The sequence below is a fragment of the Opisthocomus hoazin genome, chromosome 7, assembly GCF_030867145.1.
Source record: "Opisthocomus hoazin isolate bOpiHoa1 chromosome 7, bOpiHoa1.hap1, whole genome shotgun sequence".
In the NCBI taxonomy this organism is placed as follows: domain Eukaryota; kingdom Metazoa; phylum Chordata; class Aves; order Opisthocomiformes; family Opisthocomidae; genus Opisthocomus; species Opisthocomus hoazin.
The window spans coordinates 29827172-29855024 of NC_134420.1; the positions used below are offsets into that span (position 1 = coordinate 29827172).

At 42.6% G+C, this 27853-nt stretch overlaps 2 protein-coding genes and 1 non-coding gene across 8 annotated transcripts in view; 2 read left to right on the forward strand and 1 right to left on the reverse strand.

Moving 5' to 3' along the window:
• CKAP5 (cytoskeleton associated protein 5) overlaps positions 1-14507 on the forward strand; it is a 56775-nt gene extending 42268 nt beyond the window's left edge. For 4 of the 6 annotated variants that reach the window (XM_075425065.1, XM_075425068.1, XM_075425066.1 and 1 more), the window contains exons 30-45: positions 174-377; positions 1650-1785; positions 2586-2779; positions 4578-4750; positions 4966-4989; positions 5884-6057; positions 6502-6622; positions 7314-7493; positions 7917-8104; positions 8516-8591; positions 9385-9573; positions 9697-9834; positions 10357-10440; positions 10534-10693; positions 12384-12538; positions 13778-14507. In XM_075425065.1, the coding sequence (XP_075281180.1) occupies positions 174-377; positions 1650-1785; positions 2586-2779; positions 4578-4750; positions 4966-4989; positions 5884-6057; positions 6502-6622; positions 7314-7493; positions 7917-8104; positions 8516-8591; positions 9385-9573; positions 9697-9834; positions 10357-10440; positions 10534-10693; positions 12384-12538; positions 13778-14032 (2451 nt within the window). In that variant the 3' untranslated portion in view covers positions 14033-14507. The remainder of the gene's footprint in view (positions 1-173; positions 378-1649; positions 1786-2585; positions 2780-4577; positions 4751-4965; positions 4990-5883; positions 6058-6501; positions 6623-7313; positions 7494-7916; positions 8105-8515; positions 8592-9384; positions 9574-9696; positions 9835-10356; positions 10441-10533; positions 10694-12383; positions 12539-13777) is intronic. The other 2 variants (XM_075425069.1, XM_075425070.1) reach the window with 2 other exon arrangements.
• LOC142362112 (small nucleolar RNA SNORD67) lies at positions 6670-6780 on the forward strand. Its single transcript, XR_012764683.1, has one exon. It is a non-coding gene; the product is annotated as a small nucleolar RNA SNORD67 (small nucleolar RNA).
• A 3071-nt stretch (positions 14508-17578) lies between the features above and the next one.
• F2 (coagulation factor II, thrombin) lies at positions 17579-27591 on the reverse strand. The gene is made up of 14 exons (XM_009933061.2): positions 27434-27591; positions 26320-26483; positions 25333-25357; positions 25075-25125; positions 24456-24561; positions 24245-24375; positions 22323-22619; positions 21837-21950; positions 21417-21543; positions 20767-20934; positions 20261-20434; positions 19914-20092; positions 18285-18355; positions 17579-17871 (listed from the first exon to the last, which is right to left on the reverse strand). The coding sequence occupies exons 1-14, from the start codon at positions 27510-27512 to the stop codon at positions 17728-17730; spliced, it is 1830 nt and encodes a 609-aa protein (XP_009931363.1). The 5' UTR covers positions 27513-27591; the 3' UTR covers positions 17579-17727.
• Between the last annotated feature and the right edge of the window lie 262 nt (positions 27592-27853).

Consider the following 27853-nt stretch of genomic DNA (forward strand, 5'->3'; position numbering starts at 1 on the left):
TCAGTAAGCTGTGTAAGTTAAAAGGTGAGTACTTATGATTCTAGGAATCAAACAATAAATGTAGACCATCTTATCAGGCATAGCTTTCACTTACTCTCTGTTCTTTGCTTGAACAGTGTGTTTCATTTTGCACAACCTCCCTTTTTTTTTTTCTTTCCTTTTTCTCCTTCAAGCACTTGGAGAGTGAAAAAGATGGAGTCATCAGCTGCCTGGATCTGATCTTAAAATGGCTTACCCTGCGGTTCTTTGACACCAACACAAGTGTTTTGATGAAAGCACTTGAATACCTTAAGTTGCTTTTCAATTTGCTGAGTCAAGAAGAGTATCACCTTACTGAAAACGAAGCATCCTCTTTCATCCCGTATCTTATCCTAAAGGTATGGTTCATTTTACAGAAACTAACCTTATTATTCGTGAGGAATATAGCAGGATGCCATCAAACACTAATATGTTCTTTCCAAATAGAATGTGAATGGCATTAAATCCAGTTGGTGGCCAGTCACAAGTGGTGTTCCCCAGGGCTCAATAGTGGGACCAATTTTGTTTAATATCTTTATTGATGATCTGGACTGAGGGGATTGAGTGCCCCCTCAGTAAGTTTGCAGATGACACCAAGTTGGGCAGGAGTGTTGATCTGCTTGAGAGTAGGAAGGCTCTACAGAGGGATCTGGACAGACCGGATCAACGAGCCAAGGCCAATTGTATGAGATTCAACAAGGCTAAGTGCTGGGTCCTGCACATGGGTTGTAACAACCCCATGCAATGCTATAGGCTTGGGGAAGAGTGGCTGGAAAGCTGCCTCATGGAAAAGGACCTGGGGGTGTTGGTCAACAGCCAGCTGAACATGAGCCAGCAGTGTGCCCAGGCGGCCACAAAGGCCAGTGGCATCCTGGCTTATATCAGCAATAGTGTGGCCAGCAGGAGTAGGGAAGTGATCGTGCCCCTGTACTTGGCACTGGTGAGGCCGCACCTTGAGTACTGCGTTCAGTTTTGGACCCCTCACTGCAAGAAGGACATTGAGGTGCTGAAGCGTGTCCAGAGAAGAGCAACAGGGCTGGTAAGGGGTCTAGAGAGCAAGTCCTGTGGGGAGTGGCTGAGGGAACTGGGTCTGTTTAGTCTGGAGAAGGGGAGGCTGAGGGGAGACCTTATCACTGTTAATAGCTACCCTGAAAGGAGGTTGTAGCAAGGTGGATGTCAATGTCTTTTCCCAAGTAACAAGTGAATAGGATGAGAGGCAATGGCCTCAAGTTGCGTCAGGGGAGGTTTAGATTGGATATGAGGAAAAATTTCTTCAGCAAGAGGGTTATCAAGCATTGGAACAGGCTGAGCAGGGAAGGGGTGGAGTCGCCACTCTTGGAGGTGTTTAAAAGACATGTAGAGGTGGAGGGATGTGGTTTAGTGGTGGACTTGGTAGTGTTAGGTTAATGGCTGGACTCCATGATTTTAAGGGTCTTTTCCAACCGAAATGATTCTATGATTATGTATTGCATATTTGTCTTTAAAAGTCATTTACCGAAGAGGATTTTTCCATTGAGGATAATTCTGGCTTTCCTAACATTACTTAAACTATTCAACAGTATTGGAAGACTGTTTAAAATAGTCTCTATTTCTTAATCTTTTTTTTTTTTCTTTTTTTACTTTTCCACTAGGTAGGAGAACCAAAAGATGTCATCCGCAAGGATGTACGTGCCATTCTGAACAGGATGTGTCTCATCTATCCAGCCAGCAAGATGTTCACATTCATCATGGAGGGCACAAAATCCAAAAACTCAAAACAGCGTGCAGGTGGGAAATTGCATGATGAACAAGGCAGTTGCAAAGTACTTGAAGTTGCTTTGTTTTGTGTCTTGAAAAACCCAGCATAAAAATGTTTGGTAGAATGTGAGATGTGCCTATGTATAGCATTTTATGCAAATACTTTTAAGTGTTCAAAGGATTGGATTTTAAAATCTTAGCATCTTGCTTTTTATTTTTGGTGTCTCTGTACCTTCCAAACATGAGCAATCTGTTAGATTGCTGTCAGCATTATGAGTCTTGCTTGAGTAGGCTTATTGTTTTAGTGAAACAGTACTGGGGAGAAAGAACAGTGACAATACTATTGTCCAAGTGACTAAGGAAATCAGTTAATCGGATCAAGACTTTGGAAACAAATGTCTCTACACTGTACATCTATCTCCACTTTATAGAAATTATTTGTGGTATGGTGTTTGTAGTTTAAACAACTTGCTAGTCACCTTGAAAATATCCTGATACAACCAGAAAGTTAAATTATATACATAATATAGCGTTGCAAACTTACAACTGTCTACCTAGATGTGAAGTTGACTGTAACATTGCTCGTTCACGGTAATGGGAAATATTTGAAGGGTATAGGGGTGACTGACAACTTTTAGATGCTATCTATTTGTGTGAATTAGTTTGAGCCTTTAGTTTACTGTTCATTCCATAAATCACCTGGAGTATATCTGTCATCAGCATTGTGATTGACACTTCTCTACAGAGAATGTTCAAGTTGTGCAAGCAACACAAACTCTTTTCCCAGCAGCTGTAAACTTGAATGTGCATGTGTCATTTTCTTCCTTTAGAATGCCTGGAAGAGCTTGGATGTCTGGTTGAATCATATGGCATGAATGTATGCCAGCCAACTCCAGGGAAAGCCTTGAAAGAAATGGCAACTCATATTGGTGATAGGGACAACACTGTGCGCAATGCTGCACTGAACACCATTGTGACTGTCTATAATGTTCATGGCGACCAAGTGTTCAAGCTGATTGGAAATGTGAGTGTAACTGGAAAGAAGTTGTTTTGGTTTTTTGTTCCCCACATTCTTACATTTTTGTAGGGGATTAGCACTATTTGGTTTGTGATTGGTCATGCATCTTGCTGTTGGTATCGAGCATTTTGTAATGTTGCAAATATTTGCTACACTATAGATCCTCTAAAAGGTAGCTGGTTAATTCCTGATTATGGGATATATAACCTGAGTGTTCATAAATGAAAATTGAAATTGGAATTGAAATTGGAAGAAATGAGCAAAACAGACTTTCATGGGAATTTAAATTGTTTGTGGAGAGTAACTTGCTTTATAGTCAACTGTATAGGTAACACTTGTGATTTAGAATGACGTTTGGCCAAAAAAGGCTAGTGGTTGGGGCTACATCAAGTACTCTTGGCTCTTTTTTTATGCCTATCTTCAACTGCTTTGCAGTTGCAGTCTGGTAAGTTTGGTTTGTTTGCTTTGTCTTACTGCACTCCAGTGCTTAAGGTCTGTATCAGTACTGTGTTGCTTTGTATTGCTGCTGTTTTGTTTTCTGGAAATCATACTTAGCCATGTCATCTAAAATGCAGTAAGATTTACAGGTGGCAAAACTCAGTTTCCAGTCTCCAGCAGTGAAAAGCTAGTTCATGTGCATAACAGATTAAGTATGCTGGATTCTAACATAAATCAAGAAGTCTTAGACCAATTTTTCCTGCTATGTTCTCTGAATTTGTGGTCTTGGTAATGTTTCTAGCAGCACTTAAACTGATAGCAATATGATAGATCTGTTAATCTGTAGGATTTTTTTGTGTTACGTTATATGCTGCCGTAGTGCATACAAGCTATTGGATGGATATTTTATGGAATACGATGAGCAGGGAAGCAAGGCTGCCTCTCTTTTTAAATTTTTTTTTCTTTCCAGCTTCCTAAAATGTTGAAATTTAATATGACTTATTTTCTCTGGTAATTCCATGAGAATTAATGTTGCATTCTCATTAACATTTAGATTCTCATTTTAACTATTGTTCAGAATGCAATCTGCCACCTCCCCAGTGTTGCATAGTCCGTTTGATTTTGGATTTTCAAGGTTAAGAAAAGAATTATAGCAGATGAACCATTCAGCCCCTTCTAACCATGGCTGTTTGAGCTTCAGTACAGTCCGTCTAGTCCCAAAATGTATGGCTTTTCAGGAAGGTTTCCAAATCATAGGGATGCTGGAGAGTACTTTCCACAGAATTGTCACAGCTACTTTTGTTCAAATGTAGTTACTGGTAACCTTCATTCCTGTAGGTAAGCAGATAAACATGATTCTTTTCACTGCATGAGCTCGAGTGTTCAGTTGGCTTACCTTGTGTTCAGATTGTGTTATGAGTACATATTAACCAGGTCAACTGTTAGGATTCTGGCTTCTGTGGCAGGGTCTGTAGTGTTAAAACATTGCCTGGGCTCCTGATAGGGGTTGTAGAAAGGTGCATGAGGATTTTGTTTGGTTTTTTTGCAACAACACAAGCAACAGTTAGAAACACATGATAGCACCATAGTTTGAATTTAAGATGACTTGTTTCTTGGAAATTATGGGGGCTAGAAATAGCTGTGTTCAGTAATACAGCTTGTCAATATGGGTTAATTAGTTCCTGAAGTAGCATCTGGCAGTCCAGAGTGGCCCTATTAGATTGCTGCTGGATGGTAGTACTGACAGTTCCTACCCTTGGTATTGGAGAACTTCAGTCTGCAGTAATAAGTGGTATACCTCCTGTAGGTGACCAAGATCTCTAAAATCCATACAACTCGAATTGAGTGAAAGCATTGTGTGTTATAGCTTTCTGAGAAAGACATGAGCATGCTGGAGGAGAGAATAAAAAGGTCAGCCAAGAGACCATCTGCTGCTCCAGTGAGACAGGTAGAGGAGAAACCTCAGCGTACTCAAAACGTCAGTGCTAATGCTAGCATGCTGCGGAAGGGACCAGCTGAGGACATGTCCTCCAAACTCAAGTATGTAATTATACATTATGGTCTGTAGCCTGCGTAGTGTATGTGCTAATATCATGTCTGGCGATGTTATTTTAGTTCTTGTATCATCATCTTTGCTTGTTGTGAAAATTGGACAGATAATATAACGCAGAATGTCTGAACTTTTTTTTGTCTTGTCTGTCTTGAAATCTTTCTAAATGGTCTTGTGCCTTTTTTCACTGCTTCTCCATGGACAGAATTATGTATCGCACTTATAGGATGTAAGTACTGCCCACTAACTCCTTGGTAGCAAGGCTCTTGTATCTTTCAATTTCTATCCTAGTCATCCCTTCCTGAGGGTGACAGGTTTACCATGGCCAGTTCTAGGTTATTTACGGGTCTCTAACTTAAAGAAAATAAAGAAACCAAAAATACAGGTTTCTGCCGAGGTGGCTGTAGATCAAACTGCAGGCAGATGGGGCACTTCCACGTTAAGCAGCTGTTGAGAACAGTGGGAGAACTTCCTATGTGTTACATTAAACTCGGTGTTGAGTTGGGGTAGACATACAGCACAGAACTGCATGAGCATACGTGAAGTGTAGAGCCTGGGGCAACAGTACCAGAAGCAAAAAACTCAGAAATTCGATTCCTTGCCACCAGCTCATTAGCTTGGAATAAAAGTCCCTGTTGAGAACTGCGTATTAGAACATTTCCTTGAAAAATCTAATACGCAGCACAAGTCATGTGGGACATTGGGAGTCCTAGGTTCAGATCATCTTGCAATGTTGCTATGTACATATGGATCCTATCCATCATTTAAAAAAAAAAAAAAGCCCCTCTAACTTTAATGCTATATTCCATTAATACTACTTTAAACTGTGCTAGATATCTCTCAAAATGAACCACTGCATACCTATCAGAGATGCAGGGGGTCTCATTGTAGGTTATAAGAGAAACTAAGAAGGCAAGTAACTAGCAGCTGCTCTTCTGGCCTACAAAAGCTTGTTTTACTAATGGCAGGGGAGAGGCAAAGGGGGTTATTAGAGGTCTTGAATAAAATCAGAACTTCAGAATCTGTGCTGTTATGAGAGCTTTAGGGCTACCAGTGGATGCTAGTGCTAGTACTCTTGACTCTCGTGTATGTATAATAAACACCTCTCTCCTGGTTTCTGTAGCCAAAATCGCAACATGGGTAGTCACTCTGAGACAGTGCATACAGTTCCACGGGAATTTCAGCTGGATCTTGATGAAATTGAAAATGACAATGGAACTGTCAGATGTGAGATGCCAGCACTTGTACAGCACAAACTAGATGACATCTTTGAGCCGGTCTTGATTCCTGAGCCCAAGTGAGTCTCATTTTAACTCTTAAGTGAAACCAGTAGGGCTACTTAAATACTATTTTAAGAATCTGAATTGACTGTGCTAGTTTCTGCGTTCAGACCTGTTGATACAAGAAGGTAGTGTCAGCTAATTTGAGGAGAGGTGTCAAAGCGATGTGGTCTGTTGTACTGTTCTGGAATCTGGAGAGCAGTTATTTGTAATGAAAAACCTGAGTTCTGTGTATGTGGTTTTAATAGTATAAGGATCCTGAGTTTGTAAATGCATCATCGGTGTCTTTACAAGTAGTGCAATAGACATGTGAAAAGGAATGATTCTTGCCTTGCGTGTCCTCTGTTACGAATGAAATCTTTTTCCCTTGTCTCTAAACCATCTCTGAAATATAGCAGTTCAATGTAAATTAGAGCTCTTTCTCCAAAGAGTAATGAATCCTGTTTTCTTCAACTGTTTAGAATCCGTGCTGTGTCCCCACACTTTGATGACATGCACAGTAACACAGCTTCTACTATCAACTTTGTCATTTCCCAAGTAGCCAGTGGTGATATAAATACAAGCATCCAGGCTCTGGCGCAGGTAAGTGAATTAAGGTGGCAACTAATCACACTGCTAAACTATTTGTCTGCGAGGGTGATGAGTTGCACTGTGGTGGAGCAATCATGTCCGGTGACATGGACTCTGCTCAGAATCTCCCTGATGACAAAACTAAGTGCACAGGGGCCATCTGACTCGCTTTAGCAATAGAAATTCCACTTGGATGATATAGAATAGACTTGTAACACAGAAGCACTAAGAAGGAAAAAAAGCATATCTCTGTTTTTTTCAAGTATCTGTGCTGTAGGTTTGAAAAAGCCAGTTAAGCCAGTGAGACTTAACTTAGAACTGTTTTACAGATTCTTAGCAAAGTAATTGTCTTGTCTTGGGGCTTTTACATGTTTCTAGAGTGGCTTTAACTACTCAGAAGTATTTTATCCAGAAGATTTCATAAAGCTGTTAATTCCAGAATCTGTAATGCAACATTTTATGGTTTTTATTTGTGTACAGGATAGGATTGCAGTTCTTTACAAGATCAATAACTGGTTGCATTGGGATTAGCAATAGAAGTCTGTGGCTACTGATTTCAAGTGTAAGCTTAGAATACAAGTGCCTTGGCAAGTGGATTAGTCAGGGCAAGACCTTTTCTGTTGAGAAGTTTTGAAATTACAGTTATTTTGCACTGTTTGCATTGTGTTGACTTTACTTGGGTGTTTTGTTTTTTAAATCCTAGATTGATGAGGTTCTCAGACAGGAAGACAAAGCAGAAGCTATGTCTGGCCACATTGACCAATTCCTAATAGCTACGTTTATGCAGCTTCGGCTGATCTACAATACACACATGGCAGATGAGAAGCTAGACAAAGATGAGATAGTCAAACTTTACAGCTGTATTATTGGGAGCATGATCTCGGTAAGGCTTTGACCTGAAAGTTAAAGTGAAGAGTAAATAATTTCTGCGCAGAAGTTGCAGAACGGAATGTCTGTCCTGTATGTAGCTTGTTAGCTTACTGTTGAGTCTTATTTATGAAGGTTAGTTGCTAATTGTCTGCTCACGAATGCATCTTTTGAGAGGGAGTGGAGAATGAGAAACTAGGGGGGGAGAAGGTCTGATGCTTCTACAGAATATAGGTACTCTAACACTTTCCTTAAGCTCCGTTTTAATATTCCTTACCTTCGAGTGCTTAGTTGGTGGCCTAAGTATTAGTTGCATTTTTATTGTTTAATGTTGAGGGGGGATGGGGGGATATCAAATGGTTTGCCAGTGTAATCTAGAGAAATCCCTATGTTAAAGCATTGCATAAAGGGAAAACTTCTAATACTGTATTATTTGTAGCTATTTCAGATAGAGAGCCTGGCTCGAGAGGCCTCCACTGGTGTGCTGAAGGACCTAATGCATGGTCTTATTACATTAATGCTGGATTCTCGGGTTGAAGACCTTGAGGAGGGTGAGCAGGTCATCCGATCAGTCAACCTCTTGGTAGTGAAAGTTCTGGAAAAGTCTGACCAGACCAACATCTTGAGGTATATAATGAAAATTGCACAGTTACTGCTTCTCTTCACCCATTCTTGTGTGATCCTTGAATGGCTGAGTTTGTTAATCGTTCTGTAAGCAAAGAATGATGCCTGTAGAATCATTTGGCTGGCTAATGGTGATTGTCAGTGGTGATCAGAATTTGACTGCACGATCTGCACAGCTGGAGTCAGGCTAAATGAACTAGCTTAGTATGATTCTATTTGCTTCATAGTTCAGCTAGTTCAGCAGACTGCCTCTTAAACTCTTGTAACATACTAGAATGAAAGAAAGCTGTTGCACAAAGTGACATAAACTACTGGACTAAGCCCAGTCACTGGTGTGGTATTCTGTGGGGAGCTGACATATTTTTTGTGTGTGGCACTTCTTCTGTGTAACTATTATAAATTTATTCCTTCTAGTGCTCTGCTTGTTTTGCTGCAAGACAGTCTGCTAGCAACAGCCAGCTCTCCTAAGTTTTCAGAACTTATCATGAAGGTGAGCCTGCAATAGAAGTTTTGAGCTTACTTGGTTTATTTGAATCAACTTAGCTGAAAGAACGCATATATTTAAAAAAAAAAAAAAAGCGACCATAACTTGAAATATTTGTTATAACTCTTATAATTAGATGTTACATATAGTGACTTCATGTATGTCAGGAAGAAGCTTAACACCTGCTAATAGTTTACAGAAGCTTGTGTGTACTAATAGAAACTCCATACAGAGGTGTGCGGTCACCTGCTGGGCTTATTTGCATAGGCACAGCACTGTGCAGTGGATTCAGACAGTCCCAGGCTGGAGGTGGCTTTTATTTTGTCATCTCTAAGGACAGGCAGAATGAACGTGCAAATGTCTGCATTTAAAGCGTGGGTGTGATTTCTTCTTTTTTTTGTGATCGAACACCTTTTTGTAACTGGCATGGTTTAAAGACAACTTAGGTGTTCTTAATGAGGTTTAACCTAAAGAACTCACACTGTGTATGGATGTACATAGCATATATGCATTATCTGCTGAAATTTCTTCGTGCAAAGCATTCAGTCTCCTGTTACTGGTAGAGAAATGAGGACTACTTTTATGCATCAGCTCTAAAGAAGGATCTGGATACAGTACAACTAGTTACAAAGAGAATGTATGTACCAGTGTAAAGATAGCTTGAGCAGACAAAAACAGTGCATGTCTGTATGTGGTAGCAGAGTGAAATGTCTCAATACTAGCTTTGTATAATCTCTTGTTATATAAGTAAATGCTTCTTGCTTGAGTTTTCTTGCTTTAAGTTAGCCTCTCGTTCCAGTGTCTGTGGAGAATGGTGCGTCTTCTTCCGGAAACTATTAACAGCATCAATCTGGATCGGATTCTACTGGATATTCATGTTTTCATGAAGGTCTTTCCCAAAGAGAAACTGAAGCAATGCAAGAGTGAGTTTCCTATAAGGACACTGAAGACCCTGCTTCACACCTTGTGCAAGCTGAAAGGGCCCAAGGTCAGAGCAGTCACTAGTCATGTACTTTTAAACTGGATGTTCATGCAGTCTTTAAAGCTTTTCTTTCTTTTTATTTTTAATTCTCTTCCCCGCCCCCCCCCCCCCCCCCCCCCCCCCCTTTAGATCTTAGATCATTTAACAATGATAGACAACAAAAATGAGTCTGAGCTGGAGGCTTACCTGTGTAGAGTAATGAAACACTCCATGGACCAGACTGGAAGTAAAGCCGATAAGGATACAGAAAAAGGGGCTTCTCGCATAGTAAGTAGAGTAAATGTGTCCGTGGGGAGAGGGAATGTAAGGCAATTTATTGAAGAACCAAGCCTAATTCTGTGATTGTGGAATATGAAGTAGTAATTGCCTTTCCAACATGCAGCCAGTGTTGAAAAGACTCTTCTAGTTTCACTTTTATTTGTGGCTCTTTTGGGAACTTACAGCGCTTCTCTGTTATTAGCTGCATATTCTGCGCATATCCCAGGATGAAATGCTCTGCAGGACATTGAGGTGTGCAGCATAGATTTTATGCTGCCTGATACTGCATTTGATCTACTAACCATACCCAAAACAAATTTTAAACACTGGTTTCTCAGAGTCCTGCAGCTTGATGATGTCCTTACTCTCATTCTGGGTAAACAGTGGCTGTGTAAAACCCTAATTGCTTAAAGGTTTTGTTCACCTTGGAAGCTCTGCGTCCAGCTAGCGGATCTGAGGGCACTGTGGTTTCATCTAACTTCCCTTCATTTTTATTCACTTTGTTTTAGAAGTCTCCTTTTATTTATTTAGGAGGAAAAGGCTTCGAAGGCCAAAGTTAACGATATTTTGGCAGAAATATTTAAGAAGATTGGCTCCAAGGAGAACACTAAAGAGGTAAGTGCTGCCTTTCTGCAAGGAAGAGGGCGTGATACGTTAAAATGGTGTCTGCAGCAGTTGTAGTAATGCACAGGAACTCTTCTCTCTCAGGGTCTGGCAGAGCTGTATGAATACAAAAAGAAATATTCTGATGCAGACATTGAGCCTTTCCTGAAAAACTCCTCTCAGTTCTTCCAGAGCTATGTGGAAAGAGGCCTCCGTCTGATAGAAACAGAAAGGGAGGGGAAAGGACGCATTGCTGCTTCTACAGGTATGTGTTATAGCAAAACTGGTTTATGAGGAGCAGAGATACAAGGAGAGCAGTTACATGTCCTCTGCTGGAAACTAATACTTGCAGATGTTTATGGATTTCCAAAGTGAGTCACATATTTTCTTGGCACTTGCGTTGCTTCATGAGGCACCATTTGCAGGGACTATGCATTCTTTGTTTACAAAAAAATATGTTGGAACCATCGTCACACTAATGTAGAAAACATCTGAAAGGCTTGGTAAAGAAGTGGTTCTCATTCGTATCCGGTAGCGTGGGTTGAACATTAGCCTATGCTTCACGTGTCTGGTGTCGAGAATTGTTTCTGCAAAGTGTACAGCTTGTTTATAACAGCAGCTGTCAGGTTCTGCTTTTACCTTTTAGTTACTAACATGGTGCAGGAGTTTTTTTTGATAGAGTACTGTTTACTGTGGAATTGAAAAGTTTATTTTAAATAACTTCAACTGTTTCTGTAGCAGTCTTTGTGATTACCCCTTTCCAATAAATCAGCTTTCAAGTTGGATAAATTATGTAAAACAGTTTGTTAGTAAGTCTTTTCATTGCAGATAAGCACAATTAAATACTTCTAATGCAATATTGGGGAGGGAATGTGACAAATAATTAACTGACAGTAAAAACTGATACACAGTCTAGCAAAATTACCTTTAATTTTCATTTATTTCACATTTTAGTGTCCTGTGAGACTTTAGCATTTTTTCCTACTATTATTCCTTCTCCTGTCCCTGTATTGTAAATTACTTTAGGAAGATGATGCAAGTTTCTTTCAGAACCTCCGAAATGTGTCTGACTAGATAGGACAGAAAATTCTGCCTTTCATCCTGAAAGTCTGTACAACCAAGAAATGTTAGTTCAACACTTAGATTTCAAAACAGAATTTATGGGCCCCAGTTTTGTCTTTTTTTTTCCCCCTCCCTAACTATAATAATTATTTGATATAATAAAGGATATTGTTCCATCTTGCAACTGTACTTTATTTAGACTAAAGTACAAATTCCTAATCTTATTTCTCCTTTATCTGTTTTAAATATCCTTGCAGTAAACTAGTGAAAACAAATCCCTATCCACACTAAGTCTTAGAACTTGCCGTTCATTTCAGAATGGAAAGGTTTTTTCAAGATAAAAAATCTTTTCCTAGTCTTTTGGTAGGGAAGCTTTAAAAACCTTGCTACATGCCTTCCAGAAATCGCTATTTCAGATTGAATTGGAAGAAGCAGCAACTGAATGACAGGTAGAGAGGGATGAGAATCAGTGGTGAGGTCCGTCCAGAAGTACTGCTAAACTTAGAAAAAGACAGAAGGCTCCAAATATTTCCCATCCTGCCAACTGTTGAGTTCTCTCTGTTGGACATCATGATTACTGCTGATCCGCGTCAGCATTTTCCTCTCCCCGCACTGTCTTCAGCTGTCAGCCTCAGCACTACTTCTGGAGCTGCTCTGCTGCCACTTCTTAAATGTCTCAACTTCTTTTCTTGGTTTCAAATTGTCACTCTTGCAAGGAAATGAAAGGCCTGATATGCCTATACTAACACTTACTAATAGCTTGGTAGTTTATAGGTTAGTTGATTCTTCATCCATTGCATTCAAGGGACTGACCAAGAGGCTTACATTTTTTTGGTGTTTGTAATTTTTTTTTTTTAACTTTTTTCCCCTCGCCCCTTCCCCTCATCCTCCAGGAATTTCTTCTCAGATGGAAGGAACGTGTGTTCCTGCTTCTACCCACACTGTAACTTCATCTATAGGAAACACAAATGGGGAGGAAGTGGGGCCTTCGGTTTACTTGGAAAGATTAAAAATCCTCAGGCAGCGTTGTGGCCTTGACAACGCAAAGGTAAAGGTGTTGTACTTGACAATGCTTGTAAATCCTGGGGGTGGGGGTGGCACTTCATTTGCACTTTCTTTTTTAAAAATTCAGATGATTGGTTTTTCTGTGCCAAAGGCAGATTCCAGTCAGGACTGATGTCTTTCATTATACTTCATGTCCTAGCTATTCACTGCATGTCATCATGTCTAGTATAAATGGCTTTAAACTCATTGCTTGGCCCAGTAGGCTTAAGTTTCAGTCCACTCCATTTGCAGCACTGGTTTACATGCAGGTTGTTTCTGCAGCCCTGTAGTTTGGTGTTTTCCATTGCTGTGCAGTTTGGTCTCAGAAACATTCAGATAACTATTGTTCTCTAAAGGTTAACGTATATTGACTTCTGTTTGAATTGAATGATGTGGAAATTCTAGATCTTTCTGCTCTGAAACAACCACAAGAGCTAAATGAAGACTTTGAATGAAGTTTTATATATTTTTGAATGTACGGATACTGAGGCACAGAAATGCTGAATGAGCTCAGTATTGAAAACCTGTGGGCAAAAAATTCTAACAATTCAGTGATCTGTGTGTTAGGACTCTAGTGCCAATTACTGAAGTTTGTGCTCAGCCACGTGAGAAGTGATGTTCTCTCTAGGAATAGTCATCCAGGCACATCACTGTTTTAACCTTTAACACAAATTGCCTATCAGCTTACAGCTCTGAGGAAGGGGAATGTTTCCTAGATGATAGTAACAATGCAGTTAACAGACATGGAAGTATCAGTTGGTAAAAGAACAGTGAATTGACATTGTTGGTCTTTGGCAGGGTGGATCTTGCCAATCCATCCAAGCTTCCTCTTCTCGTTCCTCCAGAAAACTTGTTGGCTGTTGATGCTGCACATAGGCGTGGACTTCGCTCTTGTAGTGTTAGAGTTCAGGATGTTCAAGACTGCAGCAGGCCATCTCAGTAAAACACTGGTCTGATGTGAATTTTGCATCTCTAAAGACTGTAGTTCCTTTGTGTCCCTACGGACATCAAGCTAAACACGAATTACTTAAATGATAGGAATTGAGTATTGTAGTTAGCTTTGCATGGTTCTGACTTGATGGCAATTGGCTTTATCACTCCAGATCACCTGTGTTGTATTACTCCTTCCCTTTCCTCTGTTTTCAGTGTTTCCTGTGCAGATGAAAAGCATCGATTATGCTTTGTACATCTTATATGGCTTTTGCCATTATCTCTCTTAACACTTCACTTTCTTCCCCCGTAGCAGGAAGACAGACCACCTCTGACGTCTCTGCTCTCTAAACCAGCAGTCCCTGCAGTTGCATCCTCTACAGACATGCTACACAGTAAGCTCTCCCAGCTCCGTGAGTCACGGGAGCAGTACCAACATCTGGACCTGGACTCCAATCAGACTCATTCTTCTGGCATTGGAAATACCCTGGCTTCACCCTCTTCTGCAGCAGCTAATATTGATGACTTGAAAAAAAGATTGGAGAGAATAAAAAGCAGTCGCAAATAGAGATGCGAGAAAGCATCACTGTTGCTTGGGCTGTCTTCAGCTTTAGTTTACTAAACTAGAAGTCTTCATAGTTAAATGGCCTCATTTAGGCCTAATGTATACAAACTGGTTTATGTATAATACAGTGGATTTTGGGGGGCTGAGTCATTGTGGCACAAGCATTTGTACATACTCTGCTTCTCAGTGAGCATCTCTTTGACAATAGAAGGCTGTCTGTGTATTAGTTCTAGTGTACAGACCTGTAAACAACCATCCTCTTGCTCCGACTAGTTTCTCTTAACTTGTTTTTTTATTTGTAAAATTGTCTTTAAGATCTTTTTCCTAGTTCTTAACTCTTAGAAGACCTTTAGTGATTTCACTTTTAATTTTGTGAATTCTTGTCCATGTAATCCTTGAACTGTTGATTCTGTATGGACACATGGCATGAAGTGACTAATTCAAGTGTCTTTTGTAAATAAAGTTTGCATTAACTATACCAGCCTCCGTAGGAACAGCAGTGGCTGATCGTTAGAGAAGTCACTCTCTGTTTCTGAATGTTAGTGACTGGACAGCTAGAAACTGAACGAAGCTATTCCTGACATGAACCTTGGGGTTTGGATATATTGTAAGGAAGATGACTGAATATATACTATCTGTGGGTGCAATGCTGAGACTTTGTGCTCTTACTGCTATGAGCAGCAGTGCATTTTTCATATAGTTGCTTTTTTGTTTTGGGTACGTTTCTGTAACTTGAGAGTAAGTTGAGAATATTTAGTTTGTTGAAATGCTTATTTTAAATTATCTAGTCCTTGTGATGCCTTTACCCAGGTTAAGCATAGTCACATCTGTGTACAAATGCTTTCTCTGAGGGAGCCTGCTGCTGTTGATATGGAATAGGTTAGCAATGATGTACAGTCAGTGGACTTATTTATCCTGAACTCATTTGGTTAAGTAAGCAGTCTTCCTTGTGCGGTTTTCAAGGGCAGGTAAACCTCACCACCACATTCTTTTTGCTCGGAAACATCTGATGTCAGCAAACTACTATTTTGTATAATGGAGATACCTGGTAGCGCTAGTCTGTGAAAGCCGTAGCCACTGCTTTTTTTGTAGAGTGTCTTCTGATGAGCCTTTTTCAGAAGCTACAAGTATGAAGATTAAGATGTACACTGTGTAGCCTTCCTAGCCCTTTCATCTCTTGGGAGGTGGCGTGTTTTCACCTTACTACTGCACTTCCATGGGAGAGCTGGTTGTGAAGCATAAATTGCACATCTGTTCCGTAGCTTGAACAGACATATTGAAGAGTAGGACAGGCAGGCTTAAAATAACACACTTCTTCTCTAGATTTTAATCTGTTCCACGTAACTGCTGCTTTTGTTGTTTGCTCTGTGGACCAGCAGTCTTTGCATCAGGGCTGTTACTGAAACTATCTTGCCTGATTACAGTAAACATGTGGCTTTAAATTAGTACCTGTACAACAGATCTGTGCCAGAGCTTCTGCGAATGGCTGAAATCTTCCTTTTACAGGACCCCTAGGCTGGGATTGCAGTTGGCGTAATACTGCTTAGTGCTTATGGTGAGTTTGTACACTGGGATAGCAGGTGACTTGCGAGCGTTCTCCATCCTGTGTTAATTGACGTGATGCCCTTCATTGCTCCACCACCTTGATTTAGTAGTCGTAGTCTCCTAACCTGAAGTGGGCATGCACTTTCTTGTGGAAAAGAACTGTATGACAAGTGGAGGTTTGGCCCTTACTGGTATGTGCTAAGGCTTTGAGCACTTAAACTGGGGCTGTTTTTGAATAGTTTGTGTTGGCTGGCACTAGAATTACTGCCACTACCTCTCAGTCACTTGCTACGTTTTGAAACTTACTGACATTTAAATTAATCTATATGTTCCTTTACTATGTCCAGCAGATGTTCTGAAGAGCTATTTGTTAATTACCTCAGGATGTTAAAACAGCAATGCCTGCAAACCTGCATACAACTGTTTTAAATTTGAAGCTGAATTGGAAGTGAAATACAGGAATAATTGAGTAGCAGAAGATATAGTTGCTTACTACGAGTGAGTTTTTGCCCTGTGTCTCTGTAGTGGAGTTCTGAACTAAAACTTGTGCACATAAATTAATAAAGCCTAATCTTTAGCCCAGACAATATTTAAATACCATTAAACTGAATTTTAAAAATGATTCCTCTGTATTGTTTATAACAAGTCAGTATTAACAGTGACTTATTCCAGAAAATGTGTGGTCCTGGTTCCCCTCTTAGATACGCAATTTCTTGCAGATTATTAGATAGCAGTGTAAGGGTGAGACTAAAAATTTAAACATTAGAAGGGCTAAACATTTTCAGTGTCTGATGCTGGTGGTTATCAATGACTCTAAACAGCTGTTGAAACTTGAGCTCTTCAGGTTTCTTTCTTCAGATATCTTTAAGAGGTTGTTTTTATGCTTTCTTCGGGCGATCAGATTGGGCTGTCTTCAAGTTGGTTCCCAAATGAGCCATCTTCATGGAGGTGGCCAGACAGTAATTGATCAATAACTTTGTTTATATCCAGCTAATTTCAGATGGTTACCTCTACTGTCACTTTTTCAACATAGTCACTCTGCTCTTAATACTCTGTATGAAGCACAACAAAACTTCACTGTTGCCTGTTTCTGTGACTTGGTGGCACTGAGTGAGGATTTTAGGAATGGGGTGTTAGAGGGAGCAAGGACAGTTTCCAAATCCTGTGATTACTTAAGGAGAAAATTGGGCTGAACAAATTGGCTAGTCTAGAGTGTGTGTTTACGGCTGTACTGCTGGGTCCTTGGAGGTCCACAAATTGCTGCTAAAGAGGAGTCTGTGAAAGAACTGACGCTTCTTTTGGGGAGTGATCCCTAAACAGCCTTTATAAGGCAACCAAACAGGTGTAGTGCAGGATGCTTCCACTGGAGGCCCTTTCATAATGACTATGCATTAATTGCTTCCTTCTGAATCTTGCTATGCAGGTAGAAAATACATTTTGAGGACCCAGCACCACCTGCCATGTAGAAAGTTACTGCTGTACAGGAATGGAAGTACCACTTAATATATTCAAGCCCGTATTTCTCCGTAGGATGAATTGCATACAGCTGGCATCTGTAACTTCTTAAGATGCTAACCTTGTAAATGGTGGTGCTGGTATTTTGTTGTCTGCTATTGTAGCTGAGAACAGTGTCTGTCTTATCAAAACACGTTATAGTTGCTTTACTTTTGAAATTAATACTGGTGTTTTGTGCAATGCCACAGTTACTGTACGGTGTTGTCTCCAGTACATGCTTGGCTCAATTTCTAGAACAGAAAATGAGTTGACTTGAAACGAGGAAATGGACAGTGCCTGAGGGCAGTCACGCTTACTGTGACTGATCTAAAGCAATCATCTGAGGTCTAAAAGCTGTTCATGATTATAGCTGATAGAAGGGAGGAGAGCTTGTTCAAAGTACAGCAGGTAATTAGCAGTCCAACTAGTGCCATTCTGTTGGTACTCCTGGCTACTGTTGTGGCTTAGATTCAAGTGCAACTAAACTCAGCACGAACAAAAGTAAGAAGATGGGTTTGAAAACTTTTATTTTCAAGGGAGAACACTTTCCTTCGTCGAGTTGTAAGGCTATAACTGTTTTACTTCAGGATCTTCTATGCATGTTTTTAAGAAGTGGAGCATTGTAGCAAAACTGAGAGCAAGCAAGGTAAACGCTTCCTCTATCGCCCATGGTTTTCGATGGCTTTTCTCATCCACTTTTTCAGGCGGAATACATGAGTGTAAAATCCGTATTTGCCATCTCTGTCACAGCCTTCTCCCCATGAAACTATTCCCACTTGATACCAACGGTTGTCGTCTGGGTTCTAAAGCAAAGAAAAATGGGATTGGCATAAGGAGCTACAGACTTTAAGATCTAAGTCTTGTATGCGTCCCAGCCTGTTGAGTGATGGGATACTGCTTGGAATTCAGACTGGCATCTACTAGATAACATAGCTTGTTGGAGTAATTTTGTCCCTACTCTTAAACCTCTAAGTGAGAATTGGCCATCACTCCTGCATTCTGCAGCTGATCTCCAAATGTGCTGAGAACCCAACACAGAAAAGGGGCTGGATGACTGCAGGATTCATCTCAATTGCTCAGCTTGGGCATGAGATGGGTTTGCTCCAGCCACTTGGCAGTCTCCATCTCTGCTGATGTTTTTTAGACTAGTATGACAGGTCAGCGTAGCACAAAGCTAGCTCTGTATGTTTTATGAGCTTGAACTTGTTGAACGTACCTTCATTACAAAAGGTCCCCCACTGTCCCCTTCACAGGCATCTCCTCTCTTGGAGTCTTCAGGACTGTAGCCTATAGGCAAGAAGAAAGTTGGGCATTTGACTGTAGGGGGAGTGGCTGGTGTTGGCCATCTTGTCCTTGAATATAAATTTTTCTGAGACCCATGAGATTGCTTACTGCTTCTGCCAACTACTGGACTTTAAATTTAGAAAACTGGTTTGTTTTGTATATTATATGTAAACCAGCTAACTCTGCTTCTGTCTTTCCAACATTCCAGAATCCACCATGTTCTTCCACACTTTGCTCTCATTCCTGTTTTCTTTCATCAGAACTGCTGTTAGTGTCAGCTGCTACTGTGTTCAACAGCTGTAGCTTGAGCTACTTTGCCTTTCTCTTAGCAACTTTTGTGTGTAATTTATGTATACTGTTCTTCCATTCTATTTACTGTAGAGGCACATTGCTGTCCTCACTTTCACCTTCCTGTCACTTTGCAGGCTCTGCTCCATCTCTCCCCCGTGACTCACTGACTGTCTTCCTGCAGTCTCACTATGAAGAGGAAAGGGATTTCACTTTAATTCTTGGTGAACTAGGCAGTATGTTTGCATTTTCCCATCACCCGTGTCTCCCCTTTTCTGCTGCATGTCTGCATCTTGGCTATTTTTCAAGAATGTTATCTAGGAAAAAAATAAGAAAACTGTATTATCAGTGTACTCATGAAATTAGCTTCCCTCGTAACTCAAGCAATCGTATGTGTTATTAGATGCAAGCAGCACAAACTTGGTCAAATATCATTGGAGATTTGCTTGTAGGAACTGATTCTGCATAAATGAGGAATACAGCAGAAAGTATTAAATCGGTACATAAATCCATAGTCTTTTTGTATCTTGAATTCTGTGTTCATGTCTGTTCTCTCTCAAAAAGGATATAGTGCCAGAAGAGATTTAGGAAGTTACAACAAGGAGTATCAGGAGTACAGAATGCCTTCTATATTAGGAAAGATTAAATAAACGCTTCTCATCTTGGAAGAGAAATGGCAGAGCTGTAAAGGGTCCATAAAATAGCATATGGCATGGAGAAGAAAAATTTTTTTCTGAAGTTATGAGTACAGATGTGTACCTCTTCAAATTTATTAGGAAATTTAACAGAACCTGAGGAATTACATTTTTTGCAAATGTCTAACTTATCTGTGGAGCCTGTTGCCACAGAAGTTGTGGGGCCAAAGTATGAATAGGCTCCAAAAGGCTGAGACGGGCTAGCAGAGAAGGGGGGTGGTTTGGCTACTGCATAGGGTAACTGGTGTGCAGCTTTTAATTTAGGAAGTCACTTAACTGTTCCACATACTGGTGAAAATATGATTTTATATGTGCTCTGTTCTCAGACAGCTGTTGCTGATATCTAGCAGAGTGGTTGGCCTGACACAGCCTGGTGGTATAAACTTTGTTCATAGCTTTAAGTTCTCCAGCCTTCACATTTTCTGAAAGCTGAAAAAGTTCTTATCATAGGAAAGTTATTCTTTATGGAGGGCATTTGGAAATTTATCAGAAAGAAACCTTGCTGCATGAGCCCCACCAGGAGTTCGGAGCCCTTGTCTTCCGTGGCAAGTTGGCCCTGTGTCTCCAGCGCTACTTACCTGCACAGAACATGTTGTCAGTAACTTTAACTTTGGTGGATGCCTTGCAGGTGTCTTGGTCTACGATGGGCACGTTGAGCTGTTGCAGAACTGTGGGCAGGTTGTTTGGGCTAGTGGCCCATGTTTCTTTCAAGTTGCCCCAACCAGTTACCCGCCCTTTGTAACCTGCCAGCATCAGCCTGTGGAAGGAAGCATGAGTATAATCTGAGGTATTGCAACAGCTTTCTCCTACTTGTCTCTCTTGCTGCAAATAACCTTAATAAGGCAAATTTTTTCTGTCTGTTTTGAAGGCCCAAAGGAGGCTTTTGTAGCCTGTATGTTTTAGGACTGTGGGACAGTCTCCTCACCTCTGCACGACCTCTTTGGTAGGCAGGCAGACAGGATGGATGTAGTCACTGAAGATGATGGGTCTCTTCAAGTGCATGAGTGCAATATCTCGGTCCATGTTCTCTTTCCAGTTATACTTCGGATGGATGATGATTTTATCCAACAGAGCAATCTTCTCTTTATTCTTCTCATATCTGAAATAGTCATGAAAGAAAGAACTCGCTGTACAGTAGCAACTGAGAGTCTTCTGGGGTTCGTGATATTCTCAGGTGCTTTGTACTCTCTGAGACAATACTGTCTTTACACTGAAGCACCCCTTTAGACTTCCCATGCTTCTGTCCTCCTTTTCATTTCAACCTTTAGGATCCTCAAGAGCAGCAGATGCCAGCTCCATTAGATCCCGTTATTGAGAGGCATGTGACATTGTCTGTGTGCGTTTCCTTGGATACAGAATGATAGCCCAACCTCACTGTATCTCATTACTCCAAGAGGAAGGCTAGTTCACTCTGTTTGTCCAGGCTCTTACTTTGCTCTTACGTGCTTGCCAATCCGCACCAGGATGTCATTTGTGGTTAAGTTCTTGTCCCAGGGTGGATAATAAAGACAATGAGCAGCAGTCAAGACCCAGCTGTCACTGATGAGGCTGGCACCACAAAGCAGCTCTTGAGGACTCTTTTTGTAGAGCATCACCTGCCTGAGAGACAGACAAGGAGGCAGGAAGACAGCAGGACTAAAGGTGTGTATGGCTGGAGGTGGCTTAGTGTCATGCAGAAAGAGCAGAATTTGCAGTGGCTAGGGAAGAGCGTTGTGCTATACCGACAAAGACAACTGCGTGAGTGGCTCTCTAGCAAAAGTCTTCCCTGGACATGTATATTCTGTGTAGTAGGCTATTTACCCTCTTTCATTCACCTCTAGAGGCTTCTCATCCTCACTGCTCCAGCAAAGCTGGAAAAAGGAAGAGACAAAGATGAAACACCCCAGCACTTTTGCTTTCCCAGATGGTTGCATGCTTGGCTCAAGAAGAGTTTCATTCCAGCTATTTTAGTCCAGCCCTGTCGACCAATTGGGGAAGCTTTAGTTAGAAGCCATAATGCCCTCATGCTGCTGGACATGGGAGAGCCCGTTTATTTCCCCGTGGTTGAACCGGAGAGAGATGCAATTCTCTATAATGCTTACCAGGGAGAGCTGCCAACTTCTGCGTCATCGCCATGGACGACTCTGCCTCCTCTGTAGGACTCCAGCAGCTCCTTCTCACTTTTGTCCGTTACTTTTTTCTGCTCAAATAAAGGACGAGTGCCGCAGTCTGAAAAAACAGGCAATCTGGCTTTGTTACTCTACCTGATTCACCGTGGAGAAATAATTGTCTGTAGTCAGCATGCTAAGCTGGAAGAGCCTAGGAAGAAAGCGCTTACAAGCTCCAGGATCATAACTGGAGATTGACTTCTGAGGGTCCTTCAAGGAATTTAAATATCTCCCACTGCTTTTGACAGCATTTGGCAAGCTGGTGTTTATTTGTGAGGAACAGCGAGAGCCCTGTGGGAAGAAGTTTGCAGTCTTTCTATGAACTGTGATTCTGTATCTAGAGTTTTTGCTCACCTGCTTCGCCTGAACCAAAAGTTTTGTCATCAAAGAAGGTTTTGAACTCCTGAGGAAGGGTAGTACGTCCTGATATTCCCCCTAACTGGTCGTTCCCATCCTCTAGCGAGCTGTCTGAGAGAGACAAAAAGACAAACATGGTAAAAGGCCTAGCTGCAGTTTCTATAATCAGGAATGGAAATGTTCCTTTCCACACACAGCTGGTCTGATGAAGGAATGATGTTTTAAAAACAATGCTCTTTTTAATGCTCCTTGTCCACCCTTCTGAGTTTTCAGGAAGAGAACACCTGAGACACATAGCAGCTCTATACATGCACAGCAGGTTAGTACGTGTGGTATCTGGACAAACGGGACTTCCACATATGTGGTGTATATGTTTCCTTGTCTGTGCCCCCCAGGCCAAGTGCTTCACCCTAGTCACAGGTACTGCTTTTGTTTGCCACTGCCTCACAAGCGTGCCTACCCCAACCAATGCAGGCTTCTCACCGCAGTAGTGCAGATCACAATATTCAAAGTTGGGTGGTTCAGCTGTGACACACCAGACACCCTCTTCATCTCCGTCTGGATTCCGACAGTAATTCTCCAGCAGCGTCACCTCTGGGTCAATGTGTTTTCCATGGAGCACCTCTCTGGCTTTCTCAGAATTCCACGGCAAGCACTTAGCTCCAGATACAGCGACTGAGAGGGTCCCAGTGTAAAAGATGCCTTTCTCTTGTTCACAGGGCTCCACTGGGGCTGGTTGTGTGACCCGTGGAGTAAATTCAACAGTTGTCTTTTCTTGACCTGGAAAGGCAGAAAGCTGTGATTTAAGCCATAGCTTTGCACACAGAAGCACCATTAGCCCCTTTACTAAAGCCCAGAGTTCCATGGGGCATCCTATTATGTTTGGGAGCTCCCACCGTGCTCCAATGCATGTAGTGGCTCTCGACAATATTGCAGTGTCAGAGGTGGTTCAACAGCAGGTAAGACAAGGGCGGCACTATTTGTCGCACTCATCTTTGCCACTAAGATGTGCGAAGATACTGTTTTCCTTTCTGCTGTATCTTTGAGAACCAGCTCAAGGGATGGGTAGGTGCCTCAGGCATCATAGTGCTGCTGTGGTAAAACCTCCAGTGTCTTTTTCTCCAGTGTATGACTAGACCTTATTTGGGGAAGCCTTTTACGGTGTTGTGCTACTAAAATAGCAAATTTAACTTTTGCTAATGTTTCCATATCTAGTGATAAGAGAAAAAAATTTTTATGCCAGAATTTCCACACTTTTTCTTGCAAGTGTCCTAACGGCTCTAAGCTTTAAGCAGTGTTTCCTGAGTGACTGGGCACCAGGTAATCTGTTCTGTGGCAGTTGCTTGGCCTCAGGCTGCCTTCTCCTTGTGCACTGGGGGAATCCGCATGTGAAGAGAGGACCTCTGACTACTCACCTTGGGGCACAACAGCCACTGAGCAAGTAGCATTCACCTAAGTTACTGAGGCTGCTTCTGTGTGAGATTGACTCATGTCAACATAATTGCAAAGGAACTGTGCACAAAACCAAGGATTTTCTAGTCCTGCCATATCCATGCATGTATAAGTATAACAGTAAGCTACTGTAGATCAGAAACTAGTGACTAGAGAGAGTGCAGGTGCCTGATCACCCCAAAGCAGAGCAGTATCTCTTTCCAGTTTGCCGTATTGCAGACTAGGGCAATGGTAACGATGTTTAAAACTTCAGAACACCCCTTGGTTAAAATGGTTGCTGACCTCTCTGACTTTCACTTATAAGAGTTGTTGCCTCCAGTCTTTGCTTTTGTAAGAGAAACTTCCGTTGTGAGAAAGTTCTCTGCTTTCTACCAGTTGTGAGATGGAGGCCAAGCCCCAGGGGAGATAGCTCTGTCTTGTAGAGGAGTGGAAAGGTGTAAGTGTAGGAGGATGGTTCTCCATCCTGTGAAGTGCAACGATGAGAGAATTAAACTGCTTCCCTCTCTGTGAGTGAACATGAAGGCAGGCAGCCAAGCACAAGTTGTAATGGTTTTGTCCTAAAGGTGGAAATTCAGACAAAAAAAACCAGTATGACTCATTGCTGTCACAAGTTAGAGGCAGCTGAGCCAGGATTTTTGGGTGCTTCGACTGGCAAAACTGTAGTAGATTCCAGGGGACTGCTGATACCAGATTTAATTTAGATCTAGATTAGTGTAGTCTAGAGAAAACAGCACATTAGAGGAATTTAGCCAAGTTAGATCTATGGGTAACTCTAAGACTTCTCTTCAGTTCCTTTACCCTTTAAGACACAGCTGCTCTGTTCCAACTGACTTCTGTTCATTTAAGATTCCTCCCTCCTAACCCTCTCCTCTTCCTTGACACATGTAGTATGAGTCTCAGGGCAGTGTTCCCTGCCAGTGAAGGCCTTGCTGGGGCATAGTGCTGAGGCATACCACACACTGGGATGGGACACTCCTCCCGTTCCACCGTTGGGTCTCGGGTGTAGCACCATGGGCCTTCTGAGTTGTTGTCCGGGTTCCTGCAGTAGTTCTCAATGAGGTTGGGATGAATGGTGGCATTAAATCTGTGAGAAAAAGCTGGTTAGGCTAGGAAGAAAGGGATACCCTGGAGAACCCTTTCAGGGTATGCAGGAGATGAACTTACTTAGGTATATGTGGATATTTGCTTGTCCACACTTGACATTCAGTCCCTGATTTGGTGTAGCTAATCGTCCCTCGATAGTTCAGGCCCAGCCCAAGAGAGCAGTTACCTGTCAAAATCCAAACATGGTGTAAGCCTGCGCGGGTGAAAATTGATGTTGTGTTTTTCAAGGTCAGAGGTACCATCCCACAAATCCCTGTAACTTTTGTTGCATGGAGGAGCCTACCCAAGCACAGGCATTCTCTTCGTGGGGTGGGGTGGGAAGAGCACACAGCTGAAGCTCTTCCTGCCTCATCAAGGGGAGCTTGCCCTGAGGCTCTGTGCTTTGCTTTGGCTGTAGGCGCAGGTCAGAGCCCCTCTGAGAGGCTGGGTGTGGGGACACCTGGCTGTGTGGTATCTACCCCACGCTGTTTCAATGGGGGAGGTCAGCTGTTTATGAAGTGGTTAGCGGGGAAACAAAGAGGAAGAAAGGAACTTTCAAACTCCCCTCCTGCTATGTTTTTTTCTAACTAGCTGGCTTCACTAACTTTAGATTATTTTTTTTTTCCTTACAAACTCGTCAGGAAGCAAGTTCCTGGCACTCGCTGTGTTTGAGAGATTGAGGTCAACATGAATTTCTTACCTTCTAGACAAGCATCCAGAACTGCCCTGGACGTTCTCAGGCCCTGACATGCTAGCAAAATAAGAAGAAAGAAATATATTATATGAAAGGAACCCAAAAAAGCATTGCAGTTTGAACCAGTTTATCATTTAGGGACAAAACACATGTGCTTTGTCCTGGAAAGTGAGCTCTTGTACGAGGGTAGGGAGCCATCTCTCCAGGATGGGACAGTGCATCCTCAGGGAAAGCATAGCACCTGCAGGACTTCAGGCAACTTACCTTCGTATTTTGACCAAAATGCTTCCTGAAAAAAAAAAAATCAAAATTAAAAATTAGGTTTAAGAGGAGAAACACAGAACATCAGAACTTGCCTGGCTGCTGCAGTAGGAGAATGCCCCATCACAACAAATGGAACAGACTAACCTAGCTCTGTTGGTATCAATTACTACGGCTTACAAAGCAAAAAACCCGATATAAAACCACGTTCCTACTCATCAGACTCAGGAATCAAGAGAGTACTGCTGTTTCTAAAAAGACCAAAGATGCTTACAATCTTCCTCAACCTGCAGAGGAAGCAGAGCCTGGGCTACAGTGCAGAAGTCCAAGGAGCTGAACCTAGAACTAAGGCCACAGATCACACACAGGTATCGCTCAGCTCTTTGGATCTACAACTCTGCTGTGCAGCCTGGGGGTGATTGCTTTAGAAATACTCCACAGAGGTTGTATCTTGCTGGCCTAGACTCCTGTTTATCTGCTTACTCTGCTATTCTTGGGTATGGAATTCAGCATGTATGCTGGCCTTGGGGCTAGGAGCAAATCCCAGAAGGATGCAGAACAAATTTAGCAGAGTGAGTGAGTCTGGAAGCCAGAAAAAGGGACGGATTGTGCAAAAGCTTCAGCTCAAAGGAGCTTGAGGTCCCTGCACTCAGTGGTCAGGAAGCCAGCTCTTCGGTGAGTGTCTGGGACTGCGGCAGCTCAACTGTGCGGCACCGTGCTGAACTAGTGGAAGCTGCAAGACTCCCTCCTTTTCACTTCATGCTTAAAATACAGAGGGAGGCAAAAGAACCTCAGCTTTGAGCTGCATTCCCTGGAGTGGCTCCAGCAGGAAAACTCCCTAGGAAAGCCTGAGCTCACCCTGGGGCACACACACATCAGCCTCAGCTTTGGTTCACAGGGTTGAGTCGTAGGACCCCAGCCCCTGGCTGCGCATGCGACCTGCTACAGGAGTTGGCTGAGGGAATGTTTCCTGAGAACACCCATACGTACCGTCTGAACAGTGGATTCCAGGGCTTCAAAAGCCTCCTCGTAACTGCATGTCTCCTCCAGGCACTCTCGCTCCAGGTTTCCCTTAAGCATCTCTTCCAGAAATCCCTTGTTGGCACGTCGTGGGCGCTTGAGCAGTGACAGTGCCTGCCCCTTTTCCAGGAAGACTACCGGGTCAGAACACTGCCAGTCAAAGGGGTGCTCGCAGCAGGAGGGCCCCTTTGTGCCTCCCCTTGCAGTTTCCAAGAATCACACACAGCTGATGTGATGATCCCACAGCCCAGCCTTCCCCGGTGCACTATACAGAGGCGAGAAGCCTTGTCAGGTCTACACCTGATGATCAGAGCAGGCTCTCTATAATACATCCATTGGGGCTCGCATCACGTAGGCAACAGAAGTGACAGGAATCCTCTGCTATCCTTGGAAAAGCTGCTCTGCGCATTTGCAATTTGGTAGAGGCTAGCTTGCTTGGAGCCTGCTACCACTCCCTGCCAGCCACTATATTTCTATCTTGTCAACCTCAGACCACTGCGATAGGCACAGCTTGGTTCCATCTTCATGTTCAGAGACCCTGATTTGAGACCTGTAAACAGGTCTTCCCCCCACCCCCCCCCCCAGCAGTGGGTCAGAGATGACCTCACCTCATATTAAGAAAAGGTCAATGAATTAGAGGTTCTGATAAGAGAAAAGGAGCAGTGAGCAGGGAGGCGGCATATGCGTATGACCCAAAGTCTGGATAAGGGACAGCTGGGGAGGCAATGGAGAATTGCAGCCATCCAGGTCAGCTGAGGAACTCTAACCCAAAAAGGCCCACAGTTGTGTAACACGTGGTCACGGGCTGAGCGACGTTCCCCTTCCCCACCATCTCCCAGGTGACCCACCAAATCCACTGAGCTGTTGACACCAGCTGCCGGATGCTACTGCATCCTTCCATGCAGGGAAGCCCTATGCTCCCTTCACTCTCGGCACACTTTCACTCCCAACTTCAAGCTTTTAAAAGGTCCTCCTGCCTTACCAAGAAAACCTACCACCGGCTTTACCCCTGGAAAGAAATTACCCCATCTTTCTTCCTCCTGTCACCCACTGGTACTATCCTCCCTGTGCTGCTGATTCTTACCTCCATCATGGCTCAGTGTGAGGTGCAGAAGGCTGGAAAAGAGCAGGCCCCTCAGTACGTTGGTTTTGTTGCATGCCATGCTGTACAGCCCTGGCTGCAGGGGAAATGCAAAGGGAGCAGAATAAGCAGAGTCACAGCCCCGCTGGGTTAATGTTGAACCAGAATGAAGAAACAGGACTCCAGAGGTCGTGGTGTGTCAGGGACAGCGGGACTGAGGCTCCTCTTATCCCTCCTCTCTTGGCATCTCTCCCTCCCTTTAGGGCATCTTCATTTTCTCACTTGATTGGTGGAAGCCAAGCAAAATGTCTCTGGATCCTCACAGGACTAAAATTAGCATCCCATTTCATAAGAGGGAAGATGGCTTGAAGAGCAAGAGGACAAGCTTGTCCCAGGATGCAGGGAGAACTCGGGCTGGCACGG